Source organism: Microcaecilia unicolor, chromosome 5, assembly GCF_901765095.1.
Source record: "Microcaecilia unicolor chromosome 5, aMicUni1.1, whole genome shotgun sequence".
Classification (NCBI taxonomy): domain Eukaryota; kingdom Metazoa; phylum Chordata; class Amphibia; order Gymnophiona; family Siphonopidae; genus Microcaecilia; species Microcaecilia unicolor.
This window is the reverse complement of record NC_044035.1, coordinates 284,757,949-284,772,935: the sequence shown is the minus strand read 5'-3', so window position 1 is coordinate 284,772,935 and position 14,987 is coordinate 284,757,949. Positions and strand designations below refer to the sequence as shown.

Below are 14,987 nucleotides of genomic sequence, written 5' to 3'. Positions count from 1 at the left end.
CCAGATCTCTTACTGGTTGGTGGGGGATCAAATACTTATTTCCCTCTGCAGAATGCAAATAAATTCATATACTTTCCACAATGTGATTTTCCAGATTTAATTTGTGATGTGCTATCTCTCACTGTTACCAATAACCTACCCTTCAATTATGGGCTGCTCATGTCTTTGTCAGTGGGCAAACTTACAAAATCAGCAAGGGATCAAATACTTATTTCCCCCACTGTAAGTGTACACTTTGTTATTGTCCCGCCAGACCAGTTCAAACTCTTGGGTTTATTTCCCCTACCAGCAGATGAAGACTGAAAAGAAACTGTGATGTCACACACCATAAGATCCCTGTGCAGCCCCCCCTGACACTTAATATTTCACAGTCTCCAGCAGGCGGAAGGTCTTGTCCTTGTGCAGCCCAGAGTGGTCTGGTAGGAATTAACCATTATATTTTGGGTTTTAAAAAAATGGGAGTGTTTTACTTCTTTTAATTTGTTAGCTTAGGAAAGCAGCAAAACAAAATAAAACAAAAACCACACTGGATAACAGCTCAGCCTCTTCTGAGCTAAGAGTTTCTGAGTTTTCATTGCCCAGTTTAGGGGTACCATATCTGGGAGTCCCAGGTCCCTTCTCCCTCTCTGACCACCTGACAATCTTCCACTTTGGGGATGACAGGGCAAATGTGTGCCTTGGCTGCTCTAGAAAGCAAAGAGCCTAGAGTGCTCAGAATTAGTCTGTTTAGAAGCATAGACTTCTGTGAAGCAGACTAGCAGTCTTTTCTTTTGTATGCCTGTGTGCAGATGGTGAACAGGCTGTGAGAGAGGCCAGAGGCTGCAGTAGTCTTTGGAGGGTCTCCAGTGAGTGGTCGCTGTGTGTGGGTTGAAAGACCACAGTGCTGCACCAGGTATTGGCATAGGCAGAGTGCGGGAGGCACTGCCTGACTGTGGATTGTGCAGAACAGCTTTTTTGGTAGGCTGGTGCACATGTGTGAGCTGATTACTAAGGAGAGCTTCGCTGGTGGCAAGCAACAATTGCAGTTGCATTCTGAATCCTCTGATTTGGTATTTGATAGAAGCATTCTCAGCAGGAACCACTGCCATTTTTCCTCATTGGACAGGGTCAGGGACAGAGATGATCCCCCAGCTTTGCTTCCCTTGGGGGGGGGGGGGGGGGGGTGACAGCAGAGGCTGTGCAATTCCCCTTTGAGGATGCACTTGATCCAGAAGCTACTTTTTGCCTGAATTTATTCTGTTACTGTATCAGGCTTTCTGTTTGCAGAAAGGCTCCGGGGTGGGCACCTTGGCCAGTTTATATATGCCTGGGGTATCTAGGGAGCATCCTATGGCCCCTCTGAAAATGGAGATGTGATCTCTGTGATGTTGGTAGCTGTTCTCTTCCAGGAGGTTTTATTGGGGGAATTGCGGTTGGAAGGAGAAGAACAGCCTCCGGATGAAGAGGATGAGGGCCCTCCAGGAATGTGTATTTTTCACTGTGATGAATTAGTAATTTTGATAACATAGGTGTCATCTATATTGAAAATCTCTCTGGAGTATCCTTCCCTCAGTTCTACCCATGACCCACTTGTTGTGGGTATCAAGAAATCCTCTAAAGCATTCTCTATAGTTGAGAAGGTTACAGAAATCATCTCAGCCAGGAGGGAGGTTCCAGATGCTTGTTTTAAGTAGGACACTCCATGGCCAAGCTTTTCTTGATTGTTGAAAAGACAAGGAGAAGTTCCACTTGCCAAGGGTGATGCAGCTTTAAAAGATCCCTTGGACTGCAGAATGGGATCTCTTTTGAAGCAGGTTTGTTATATGATTTGCTAAGGTCTCCGGCCAAAAATATGGTGCTGCTAGTTGCTGTTCAGTGATGTCTTTGGATTAGGAATTGGTCAGCAGATTATTACTTCTAAGAAACCTCTGAGTAGGTTGCCATTTAGGGGGGGTCCTTGTTCTTTGGTGAGGATTTGGAGAAGCTGGTGAAATTCTTGGTGGACTCTAATATCCCTTTTCTGCCAGAGGACCGTACAATCCATTTGGGGATTTTTCTGTGGTTCTAGGAGATACAGGCCGGGTAGATTCAGTGCCTCTCAAAGAAATTGATTTGCCTTTCATGAGCAGTCCTTTCATGGAGGGGAGGAGGGGAGGTAGGAACTTTTCTTGGCCTCTTCAGCAGCAAAAGGAGCACAATGTTGATGTGCAGGCTCATTCTCTGATAGTGCCAGTGGGAGGCAGAATAATGGGCCTAAGACCTCCTGGTTCTGGAGGTAATTTGAGAGGGTTACACCTTAGAGTTTGCTTGGCTGCTCCCAGACACCTTTGTGGAGTGTTCATGTCATTCCTAGTGAAAAATGGGTGCATTCCAGCAAACTGTAAGCAGGTTGCTTGACTTGAAAGCAGTGATGCCAGTTCTACTAGAAGAAAAGAGAACAGATCATTATTCTATTTACTTTATTGTGTAAAAAAGGAGGGCACCTAGTGTCCTATTTTAGACCTCAAGGGAGTCAACAAATTCCTCAAGGTGCTGTCTTTTCAAGTGGAAACATTCAGATCATTGTGGTGGTGCAGCCGGGGGAGTTCCTGACGTATTTTGTACATTGCCATCAGGGTGGCACATCAGAAATGTCTGTGTTTTTTGCCATACAGGGTCACCATTTTCAATTCTCTGCTCTTCCCTTTGTGCTTGCCATGGCCCCAGGACTAGCTCATGGTAGTTATGGCAGTGGCCTTGAGGAAGGAAGGGATCCTGGTCCATCCTTATCTGGACAATTGGCTCATTCTGGCAAAAACTTATCAGGATAGTGTCAAGGCTACTCATTGAGTGGTAGGCTTACTTTGGTAGCTAGGATGGGTCGTGAATGTTGCCAAGAGTTATTTGGTTCCATCCTAGACTCTGTAGTACAGTGCAATCTGCTTAAGTACAAGGGTCTGGGACCAAAGAAATACATGCAGTTAACCAGAGCGTGCACTTAACCGTTGTGACCCAAAGAAGCTTGGCATCTGATAAACATATGTACAGTACTGTTTATTATATGTACAGTATACAGTCTCCCTTAACTGATGTTATACTGTCTCCGTTAACTGACGTTAGGTTTACTTGAAGTAATCAGTCATAGTCCTCTTTACACTCTTGTGTCTGTGAGTTCCATTACTATGTCTGCCAGATGGTAAACTGTCATAGCACTGAAATCCAGTGGCCTCCAGATAGACCCGCACGGTGTTGAGACTCTCCAGCGCTCTTGCAAAAGTGACAGGAGGAGGTTGTTGAATTTCGGCAGCATGTGCCTCGCTGCTCATTTCATCATCTGTTTCATCATCAGCCGTTGCCTGCATGTAGGCGCATATCTCGACATCAGTGCTGTCGTCAGCTGTTTATAGATCGTAATCAACAGCTACGTAGTGATGAAACTCCTCTTCAGTAACACTGGCTGGGATGTCAATAGCCTGTTCATCTGACGCATTTGCAATAGCTGCATCTGTTTCGTCCCTCTCCGCATCCCTAACAAAGCTTGCCCACTTGTAGCAGTTCACAATGGTTGCCTGTGTAACATGATTCCAGGCTTCTTTCTGCATATGTAGGGAATCCAACAGTGATAGATTACGAGCCAGTTCAACAGCACGTTTCTCCTTGCCAGTCTGGTCATCCATAATGCTCATCAGACGACGTAGCACAAGAGCCCGATAATGTTGTTTGAAATTGGCTATTATGCCTTGATCCATAAGTTGGATCAGAGAGGTAGTGTTTGGTGGCAGGAAGACCACCTTGACGTTAGACAGCCTGACATCATCATTGTGTGCAGCACAATTATCACAAAATAACAAAATCTGATGCTTTTGTGCCCGCATTCTAGTGTCTTAACTTCTTTAGCCACTGCTTCCAAATTTCCCCGGTCATCCATAAATTTGCGTTAGCCTCATATGACACACAAAGTCGCTTAACATTCTTGAAGCAAAGGGGCTATTTGCTCTTTCCAGTGACGAGTGGTTCCAACTTCTCACTCCCATCCATTTTGCAACAAAGGAGGATCGTCAGTCGGTCCTTCGACGTTTTACTTCCTGTAGTTTCGTCTTGTTTGAATGGAAGTGTTCCATCAGGAATCGCTCACCAGTAGAGACCGTTTTCATCAGCATTGAAAATGTCACGAGGTGCAAACTCGTTCAAGATGGTAGGAAGAACTGAAACAACCCAATTTTCAGCACCAGAGTCATCAGCGTCTTGATTTTCACCATGCTGTTTCTTGAATTTTATGTTCCTCTCCTTCCATCTTTCCAACCATCCAACAGTGGCTTTGAATTCAGTTAGTCCAAGACTTTCAGCTAGCTGATTAGCTTTTTCCATAAACAGTGGACCACTGACAGGAAACTGTCTGCTCCTGACTTGAGAAAACCACCGAAGAAGATCAGCTTCTACATCCTCAGCTTTTCCCGCCCGTTTATGTTTCTGGTGTGGATTTGTATTGTTTTGCCAGTCTTCTAGAAGCTGGTATTTCTGCTTCAAAATACGTGAAATTTGCTGGGATTGACACCACATTCTTTAGCAAAAGATGCTTGACTTTGTTTGTTTTCTAATTTTTTAAGAACTTCTATTCGTTCAGCCATTGTTAAAGTCTTACAGTTGCGTGATGACGATGACTCCAGTGTACCCTGTTAACAACATACTTTCGCTTCTTCTGCCTGTGACAGTTAATCAATGAGATTTCAAATTTACCGCCCCTTTGTCACACACCAGTCGGCTTCCATATTCCATGCATGCGCTTATGCGGAGGCTTTCCTGCAGAGGAGCGGTCTTAAACCATGCATATAAGCGAATCTTGCACTTCTCAGTGGTGCACTAAACCGAAGTTTGTCCCCATAGAAATTGATGGCGCCAAAAGCGGGACCAAAGTACGGCATGCAGTTAAACAGAGCATGCGCTTATCAGATGTGCACTTAAATGGAGTGCACTGTACTTGGGAGCCAAGTTTACACGTCATAAGGAAAGGTATTTCTCCCAGTGAGCAAGATTGTGGAGCTACAGGTGCAGATTAAGCAATTTCTGAGACTTTACTCCAGAATGGTGTGGCATTTCCTGCAAGTATTGGGGTCCATGGCGGTGACATGTGTCTCCTGGAGTCATGTCTACTGTCTCGCTGGTCTCAAACGTAGAAACTGACTATGGTCCTTCCACTTCCACAGGAGGCCTGACTCAGCTTGAGCTGGTGGCTGTGAACATCCTTTTTGGTCAGGGGCATGAGCCTGGAGCAACCATCATGCATTGTTGTAACTACAGATGCCAATCTGGCAGGGTGGGGAGCACACTATATGAACTCAGGCCATTGGTCACCAGCGGAGGCGCATTGGCCCATCAACAGGTTAGAGATTTGAGTGATTTGACTGGCATTCCAGGAGTTTCTTCTGTTGATTTGACTGAAGACGGTTGGGATTTTTCTCAACAGTGCAACGACATGGCTTATATTGGCAAGCAAGGAGAGACATGGAGTTGGCAGGTTGCAGAAGAAACTCTTTAGATCATGGCTTAGGTGGAGAAACACAAAGGTGTTTTTCTCTCTGTGGTGCACGAAGCAGGAGTCAACAATGTACAAGTGGATTGTCTAAGCAGAATTGTGATAGTTCTAGGAGAGTGGTCACTCCTTCTAGCAACACTTCAGTTACTGATTTGTTGTTGAGGGATGCCGGTCATGGATTTAATAGGCGTCGAAACAAAATGCCAAAGTACACACCTTCTGCAATCAACAAAAGGACAGCAAGATGGCTGGCATCGATGCTCTGATGCAGCCATGACTAAACAGTCTTTTTCATGAGTTTCCTCCCTGGCCTCCGATCAACAGGATTATTCAAAGAATGGAGAGACATCCAAGGTTGGTGGTATTGATAGCCCCGGATTGGTGGAAAAGACCATGGTACAAAGACCAGATGAGACTGAAGGAAGGGGTTTCCTTAATGTTTCCAGTGTTAGAAAATCTGCTGCGTGGTTCAGTTAGCATGCTGGATGTGACTCGATTTTGTCTTACAGATTGGCTGTTGAGAGGGTGAATATGAGGGAAAGAAAATATTTAGCCAAGGTCATAGACATCTTGTTAAACTCCTGTAAACCCTCAACATCTCTAGCTTATATCAGAATTTGGAGGATCTTTGAGGATTGGTGTTAAGTTAGGTAGGTCAGCCTTCTTTGAGCTTTGATCTCAGGGATTCTGAAATTTTTTCAGGATGGTGTGGGTAAGAGCTTGGCTCTCACTTCCTTTAAAGTGAAGGTGGTGGCCTTGCCATGTTTTCAAGGTCTTGTTAAGGGCATGTCCTTGGGGATCCATCTGAATGTGATTTGTTTCATGAAGGGAGTTAAACTAAAGAACCCTCCCCAATAGACAGTTGTTCCACCATGGGATTTGAATTTGGTGTTGATGGCACTAGTCCATCAGCCCTTTGAACATTTAAGGATACTTCCCTGAAAGGCATTACCTTCAAGATGGTGTTTTTGGTGGCTATCACTCTGAGGAAAAGGTAATGTTAATGTTGAGGCTGGTTCCATCCTTTCTCCCCAAGGTGGTGTCTTTTCATCTCAATCAATTAATGAGCATTACAAGTGTTACCAGAGGCCACCACAGGGTCCAGTTCCATCAAACTCCACAAATTGAATGTGGGTCACATGTTAAAGTCTCAAGAAAATGAAGGTCATCAGGAAATTGGATAGACTTCATCCTTTTTGGAAATTGCGAAAAGAAGAAGCTGCCTTTAAAGCCACAGTATCCAGATAGATTAAGGAGGCCATTATATTGGCATATATTCTATGGGGCTTTCTTGTACCTGGAAAGTTAAGGGCTGATTCAACTGTAGGACAGGTGACTTCTTGGACAGAGAATATTCTTATCCCAGTTGGGTGTCCATGCATGCCTTTGTGAAACATTTCAGTCTATTATTGAGACAGACATGGGGAAGCCACTGCTTGCCCTGGGATTAGTAGAATGGAATGTTGCTACTATTTGGATTTCTGCCAGGTACTTGTGTCCTGGATTGGCCACTGTTGGAAACAAGATAGTGGGCTAGATGGACCATTAGTTTGAACCAGTATGGCTATTCTTATGTTCTTTTATAGATGTCTTTGCTCAGGAGGATGCTGCAATGGAGCCAGAGTTTTGGCAGCATGGCTTTGGTCCCACCCTAACTGAACACTGCTTTGATACATCTCAAGCACCTGGACTGGTTGAACAATAAGGAAGGTTAAATTAGGTCTTAACTGCTGATTTTTTTTTCCTTGAGTCTCTCCAGAGCAGTCCAGGACCTGCTCATGAGAGAGCTATTCAGGGGCGTCTTATGAACACACAGTAAAGTTGGTTGGCCTTCCTCATAACAGAAAAACACACTAAAATCTGGCATAATGCAATGAATTTATTGGTGTGTTTTAATTGCCAGAGGCTGTCCATATTTGTTGATAGTTTTAGTTAGTTTAGGGTTCCATGGTTTCTGATCTACTGCTTTGATAGTTGTCAGGGAGTCTGCACAGGGATCTTATGGTGTGACATCACAGTTAATCCTCAGTCTCCACCTGCTGGTAGGGGAACAAAACCCACTATCTGGATTGCTCTGAAGGGATTTGAGGAAAGGAAATGAAAACGTAGGACCTAATTTTATCTTATCAGTGGAAGGGGTGGTATTCTATTTATTAACACGTGCAAATGGAGCGTAAATACAGGTCCCCAGTTAGAGAATTGCCCTTTAACTGGATAAAAGGCTGTCTTAACTACATTCAATTAGCTATCTGGATAGTGCTGAATATCTGGATTTTTTAAAAATAGCACCATCAGCCAGTGCTTAAAATAAATAAATAAAAGTTGATTGCCGGGACTGAATATCAGGCAGTATATTTCTAATGTGTGTATTGAATTTTCATGTCTTCCTACTGTTCTTAGAATAGCTTCTTCCATCCTATGCCATGAGTGGGCCAGGGCCACCCACTTAAGGCTCAGGTCCACCCAACAGCAGCATATCCTTAGAGGTAGCTGGTGGGGATCCCAAGCCCCCTCCAGCTGAAGACCTGCTCCCGATGGCACCAACAACACTGCTATCCACCTCAGCAGTCTGGGACAGCTCTCTGAGCTGCCAACACTGGCATTTGCACTTGCTTAGTTTACAGCGCATGTGGAAAAACTAAGCGTGGTCCAGTGTCAGCAGTTCAGGGAGCTATCGCAGATTGCAGAGATGGAGAGCAGTGTTTTCTGTGCCACCAGGGGAAGGACTTTAGCTGGCAGGGCTTGGGTTCCCCGCTAGCTCAGGTATATTTTTAAAAGTTGAGTAGGGGTGGGGGCAGACAGGGGGGGGGGGAGAATCACTTGGTGCTCACCCACTTCTTGTCTAGGCCCACCCAAAGTCTGTTGTCTGGCTACTCCCCTGCTTTCTATTGCACATGCCCCTGTACAAGTCATTGGTTAGGCCCACCTGGAGTATTGTGTTCAGTTTTGGAGGCCGTTTCTTGCTAAGGATGTAAAAAAAAATTGAAGCAGTGCAAAGAAAAGCTACAAAAATGGTATGAGATTTGTGTTACAAAACGTATGAGAAGAGACTTGCTGACCTGAACATGTATACCCTGGAGGAATGGAGAAACAGGGGTGATATGATACAGACGTTCAAATATTTGAAAGGTATTAATCCGCAAACAAACCTGTTCCAGAGATGGGAAGGCAGTAGAACTAGAGGACATGAAATGAGGTTGAAGAGGGGTAGACTCAAGAAAAATGTCAGGAAGTATTTTTACATGGAGAGAGTGGTGGATACTTGGAATGCCCTCCCACGGGAGGTGGTGGAGATGAAAATGGTAACGGAATAAAAAAATGCGTGGGATAAACATAAAGGAATCCTGTTCAGAAGGAATGGATCCTCAGAAGCTTAGCGGAGATTGGGTGGCAGCATCGGTGGTTGGGAGACGGGCCTAGTGGTTTTAAGGCGGGGCTAGTACTGGGCAGACTTCTACGGTCTGTGCCCTGAAAATGGTAGATACAAATCAAGGTCAGGTATACATATAAAGTAGTGCATATGAGTTTATCTTGTTGGGCAGACTAGATGGATCATACAGGTCTTTTTCTGCCATCACCTACTATGTTACTATCAGGGGCATTTTCGAAAGAGAAGGACGCCCATCTTTCGACACAAATCGGGAATTGGGCGTCCTTCTCTCAGGGTCACCCAAATCGGCATAATCGAAAGCCAATTTTGGGCGTCCCCAACTGCAGTCCGTCGCGAGGACGACCAAAGTTCCCAGGGGCGTGTCGGCAGTGTAGTGAAGATGGGATTGGGGCGTGCTTAAGAGATGGGCGTCCTTGGCCGATAAAGAAAAAAAGAAGGGCATCCCTGATGAGCATTTGGTCGACTTTACTTGGTCCATTTCTTTTCACGACCAAGCCTCAAAAAGGTGCCCACACTGACCAGATGACCACCAGAGGGAATCGGGGATGACCTCCCCTTACTCCCCCAGTGGTCACCAACCCCCTCCCACCCTATATTTGTTTTTTTGTCAGCCTCTATGTCAGCCTCAAATGTCATACTGAGCTCCATGACAGCAGTATGCAGGTCCCTGGTGCAGTGCACTTCAGGCATTCCCCCCCTACATGTTACACGTGTGCTGGTAAATGTGAGCCCTTCAAAACCCACCTGAAACCCACTGTACCCACATCATGTAGGTGCCCCCTTCACCCCTTAGGGCTATGGTAGTGGTGTACAGTTGTGGGGATTGGGTTTTAGAGGGGTTTGAGGGGCTCAGCACACAAGGTAAGGGAGCTATGCATCTGGGAGCAATTTGTGAAGTCCACTGCAGTGCCCCCTAGGGTGCCTGGTTGGTGTCCTGGAATGTGAGGGTGACCAGTGCAGTACGAATGCTGGCTCCTCCCTTGACCAAATGCCTTGGATTTGGTCATTTTTGGGATGGGCGTCCTCAGTTTCCATTATCGACGAAAACCGGGGACGACCATCTCAAAAACGACCTAATGACGACCATCTCTACGGTTGACCTAAATTTCATGATTTGGGCGTCCTTGACCGTATTATCGAAACGAAAGATGGACGTCCATCTTGTTTTGATAATACGGGTTGCCCCACCCCTTTACGGGGACATCCTGCGAGGACGCCCTCATGAAAACTTGGGCGCCCCGTTCGATTATGCCCCTCCACGTATCCCTTTCCCCTTCTCTGCTTAACCCTATAGTCTGTCCAAAGGTGAGACCAGGAGATGCTGCCAGCAAATTCTATCATTATTAGAGAGAGGCAACAGTGTTGGTATTCTGTGCTGTAGTTACTAGCATTGATCTTCTTACAGGGCCAGATGTATTGACCTCTCATTATCATGACACCTGAATACAACTGCTAAGGCTACTTTAGGAATAAATGCCACCAATCATAGGGTATCTTTGAGCATGTTTCAACTGTAAGTTAAGAATTTCTGTAGTCATCTCTTTTGTTCATAAGACAGTTATTACTAACTACTAATCATTTCTATAGCACTACTAGATGTACACAGTGTTGTACACATTATATGTAGGTACTTTCTCTGTCCCTAGAGGGTTCACAATCTGTTTTTTTTTTTGTACCTGGGGCAGTGGAGGGTTAAGTGACTTTGCTCAAGGTCACAAATTGCTGCAGTGGGAATTGAACACAGGTTGCCAGGATCAAAGCCCGCTATATTACTCATTAGGCTAGTACTCCACTCTGCCCTAGTAGGGCATAAGAACCTGGAAGCAATGTGAGCTAGAAGTGCATATGCTGTCTGAAGGGAATTCAGTGCAGAAAACTAACATGTTACACTTCTGTAAAGTTTTGTCTCAGCAGTATGCATCCCAGTTCCTTCTCAGAAAACGTCGTGCAAATACATTGTTTGAAGAAACCAAAGCAGGAAATCTGGAAAGGGAGTGTATTGAAGAGCTGTGTAACAAAGAAGAGGCCAGGGAAATCTTTGAAAACGATTCTGAAACGGTAAGAAGAGGAAAGTTAATTTTTGCAGCAGGCCCTAATCACACCTGTGCTTGAGTCCTTTTATTACTGAACATGATATACTGATATATTATATATATATATATATATATATATATATATATATATATATATATATATATATATATATATATATATATATATATATATATATATATATATATATGATGTGACTGCCTCTGGGAAAAGGTGACTAAAGTAGCAGGGAATGGCTGATTTTTCATGTCATGGGTCCATAAGATGTCTGCAAAAGTTACATGTTTGAACTTCTATAACATTTTAATTTGTTCACATACAAGGATGGGGTTTGTACTGTTGTATTACAAATTGTTTGCTCTAACAGAATTCATTAAAACATCATTTTTTGTTTCTGGTGTCTTTAGTCACCTTTTTCCCAGAGATGGTCACATATAGGGGAAAGGGAACTCAAAGAAGAAGGAAATTGATAAGTCTAGCAGTAGTCACTGGGAACATGTTGTGCGAAAGCTGCCGCAGTTAGGCAAGCCCATTTATGCCCACTATTCAAATGGCTTAAATGGGCATTCCAATGCCAACTTACTCTTGTATTCTGTAATGGAATATTGGTGCCCAGATGCCATTGTAGAATTAGTACGCAACATGCAGTATCAAAGTTCCCAGACTGTGGTGCTCAGTTATACAATTGCCCCCTAATTCCCAGTATAATAATAATACTACTTCTGCCAGAATTCTGTGTGACTGCGGAGTGCAGAATTTGCACAGAATTCCTCAGTCACGCAGAATTCAAGCTTTTGTCGCCCGCTGCTGCCTGGCCTACCTGTGTATTTCCTGGTGGTCTAGTGGCCTCTTCGGAGGCCACTAGACCACTAGAACCCCACTCTTTCCTGCCCCACTGCTGCTACTCTGGTACTGATGCCATGCTTTTTCAAAATGGCCACCGAGACTTCAAGTGGTAATCTCGTGAGACTACCGCTTGAAGCGTCGGTGGACATTTTGAAAAACCACGGCACCAGAGAGTGATGACAGCGTGGCAGGAAAGAGTGGGGTTCTTTTCTGCCCCCCCGAAGAGGCCTCTAGACCACCAGGGAATGCATACGTAGGCCGGGCAGCAACGGGCAGAGAGTTGGGTGATTGGGGAGGGGTCTTCTAAATGGCGGAGAGAGAGCGGCTGAAAAAAAAAGGATGCTGTAGGAGGGAGGGGGCTGCAAAAACATTTGAAAATTGTGTACGCAGAATTTAAAATTTTTTGGCACAGAATTCCGGCAGGAGTAAACTGTTTACAGATACAAGTAGAATAAAGATATTCTCCATACTTATTTTACAGGTAGTTGTAGTAGTAATGACTCTGTTGAACCCCATATCTTGGAAAAATGTTTTGTGCAGAAGATCCTTTACAGTTGTTCTCTCTCTGGACCCTGTTTCCAGAGAGGCCTAGTATGAAGTTGCTGATTCCCAGTGAGCTGGGCTCTTTGATCTCTTCTGTATCAGAAAAAAAACAGGAGAAAAGACCGCTATGTCCGTACACCAGTAGTCCAAAGAGAAGTAGAGGGTGTCATAAATGACAATCAGCCAATGGAAATTAAGTGAAAGGGTCTTTATTGAAAGCACCAGCATTACAGACCCGAGACAGGCCATGTTCTAGTGGGCACAGCCACCTGCATCAGGGGTTGCAAATTAAAGTCAATATGCACAAAACAAGGTGCATATAAGTGCTGGAAACACCATCATGAAAGCAGTATACAAATCATGATGACATTTTCAGCACTTATATGTCTTTTCATCACTGTGAATCAAGTTCACAGTCCAATCCAGTGTTTACTTGTATTTGTATACACTAGATCTGCCTTGTTTTGTGCATGTTAATTTGTAACCCCTGATGCAGGTGGCTGTGCCCACTGAAACATGGCCAGTGTCGGGTCTGTAATGCTGGCGCTTTCAATAAAGACTTGTGACTTAATTTCCAATGGCTGATTGTCATTTGTGTCACCCTCTACTTCTCTTTGAACTACAGCTGATGTCTTCTCCAACGGGATTCACCACTGGGGTTTTCTGTCCCAATGCTTCTCCTGGATAGATGGTTACTGCTCCTCTGTTTATTTCCCTTGTGAAAGCAGTGTTGCTGATCTGGTCCCTGTTCCAGATCCACCTGGAATTAGTGCAGCAGCTGGTATGTTACATAAGAACATAAGTGTTGCCATACTGGGACAGACCGAAGATCCATCAAGCCCAGTGCACTGTTTCCAACAGTGACCAATCCAGGTCACAAGTACCTGGCAAGATCCCAGAACAGTAAAACAGATTTTATGCTCCTTATCGTAGAAATAAGCAGTGGATTTTCCCTTTCTTTCCTTTCCTGTCTTCACACCCCTCCCCCTCCTTTCAACCTTTTTCTGTTGTCGTCTTCCTTTTTTCTGCCCCTTTCCTTAATTTTTCCCACCCCTTTTCTCTGTTCTTCTTTTTTGTCCTACTCCCTTCCTTTTTTTCTTCTCCCTTTAGCTTCCTTTCCTTCCCTCTTTATTACTTTCCCCTTTCTTTTCTTGTCTTCCTCCACCACTTTTTGCCCCTCCCTTTTCTTTTTTACCTCTTTTCTTTCGCTGTCCTTTTTCCCTTCTATCCCCTTTTCCATCCGGCCTCCTATTTTTCCATTTCCCTTTCTTCTTTTTTTTTTCTCCTTTTTTTTTCTTTTTTTCCTTCATTCCCCTTTCTCTTTCCCCGTCTCCATTCCTCCCCTCCCCTCACTGTTTGCTCTCTTTTCTTTCCCTGTTTTCCTTTTCATTTCCTGTTCACCACCCATCCATGCTCAAAATCAACCCTTCTCCCTAACCTTCCCCTTCCTCCACACCCTATCCTTCCTTTCCCCTTTCCATGTTCCTTCCTTCCCCCTTTCCTTCCCCTTTTTCCTTTACCTCGCCTTCCTTCTTCTCCCAATTTCTGACTGTCCTTACTGATAGTTTTATGAAGTGAGTGGAGTGTTTTAACAAGGAAAGCATATTATCTTCAGCAGGCCCATAGGGATAAGGTGGGCCCTTGGCAGATAACATGTTACTGTTACTGTTTCCTCACTCCTTCCTTCCCCTGTGCACTGGCTGTGTTAGTCAGTCACACACTCCCCCTTTCTTAATGGTGCAGTGGTCAAAGGAGCAAATAGCCAAAGACAAGGCCATGTCTAGAGTTTTATAGTCCCTCAGGCATCCCTCCACAGTGATGGTTCATGCTATGGCAGTTACTATACAAAAGAATGAGCTCTGGTTCTAGAAGCTGCAAAAGTTTCCAAGTCAAAATTTTACACACTTGACACAGGTAGAGATAACTATATCTGTATAACAATATGCCTACCATCACTTGAATACACAGGTTTTATAGAATCAGCTGAAATTCATCACTCTCCCTATAATTTAAAACCTTTCATGGAACATCCTAAGTCTAGCTCTTTTGAACCTATACATTCTGGTCATAAAGCCAGGGCCGCCGAGAGGGGGGGGGGGGGGGGGCAAGGAGGACAAAATTCCCCAGGCCCAAGCCTCCAAGGGGAGCCTGGCGCCGCAGTCCCACCCGCCCTCTGTCGTCAACAGTCTGCCCCCTGCATTGAAATCATAGCGCCTCTCACCTCCATGTGAAAGCGCAGCAGGCAGCAGGGCAGCAGATCGCCTCCCTTCGGGCCTCCTTCTCTCCCTGTGTCCTGCCCTCATCTGATGTAACTTCCGCGAGGGCGGGACACAGGGAGGGAAGGAGGCCCAAAGGGAAGCGATCTGCTGCCCTGCTGCCTGCAGCACTTTCGCACGGAGGTGAGAGGCACTGTGATCTCAATGCAGGGGGCCCCGCCTGGTGGCAGACGGAGGGAGTTAGCGGCAACCTCGGGGGGGGGGGGGGGGGGGCGCGAGGACCCGGCCCAATCTCTCGGCGGCCCTGCATAAAGTAGAGATGCCGTAGCCAAACCTTCAGCTGTGCAGTCCCCATGGGCAGCTCAAGGCCCTACCCTTGCTCCCCTGAAACCTGCATAATAATCCAGCATCTTGCCTTCCCTCTCCTACCCCACCCCTGTCATGCAGC

The 14,987-nt window shown here is 45.2% G+C and overlaps 1 protein-coding gene across 1 annotated transcript in view; it reads left to right on the top strand.

Moving 5' to 3' along the window:
• PROS1 (protein S) overlaps positions 1-14,987 on the top strand; it is an 81,710-nt gene that overhangs the window by 4,213 nt on the left and 62,510 nt on the right. The window contains exon 2 of the mRNA XM_030204250.1: positions 10,783-10,940. Within this exon, the coding sequence (XP_030060110.1) occupies positions 10,783-10,940 (158 nt within the window). The remainder of the gene's footprint in view (positions 1-10,782; positions 10,941-14,987) is intronic.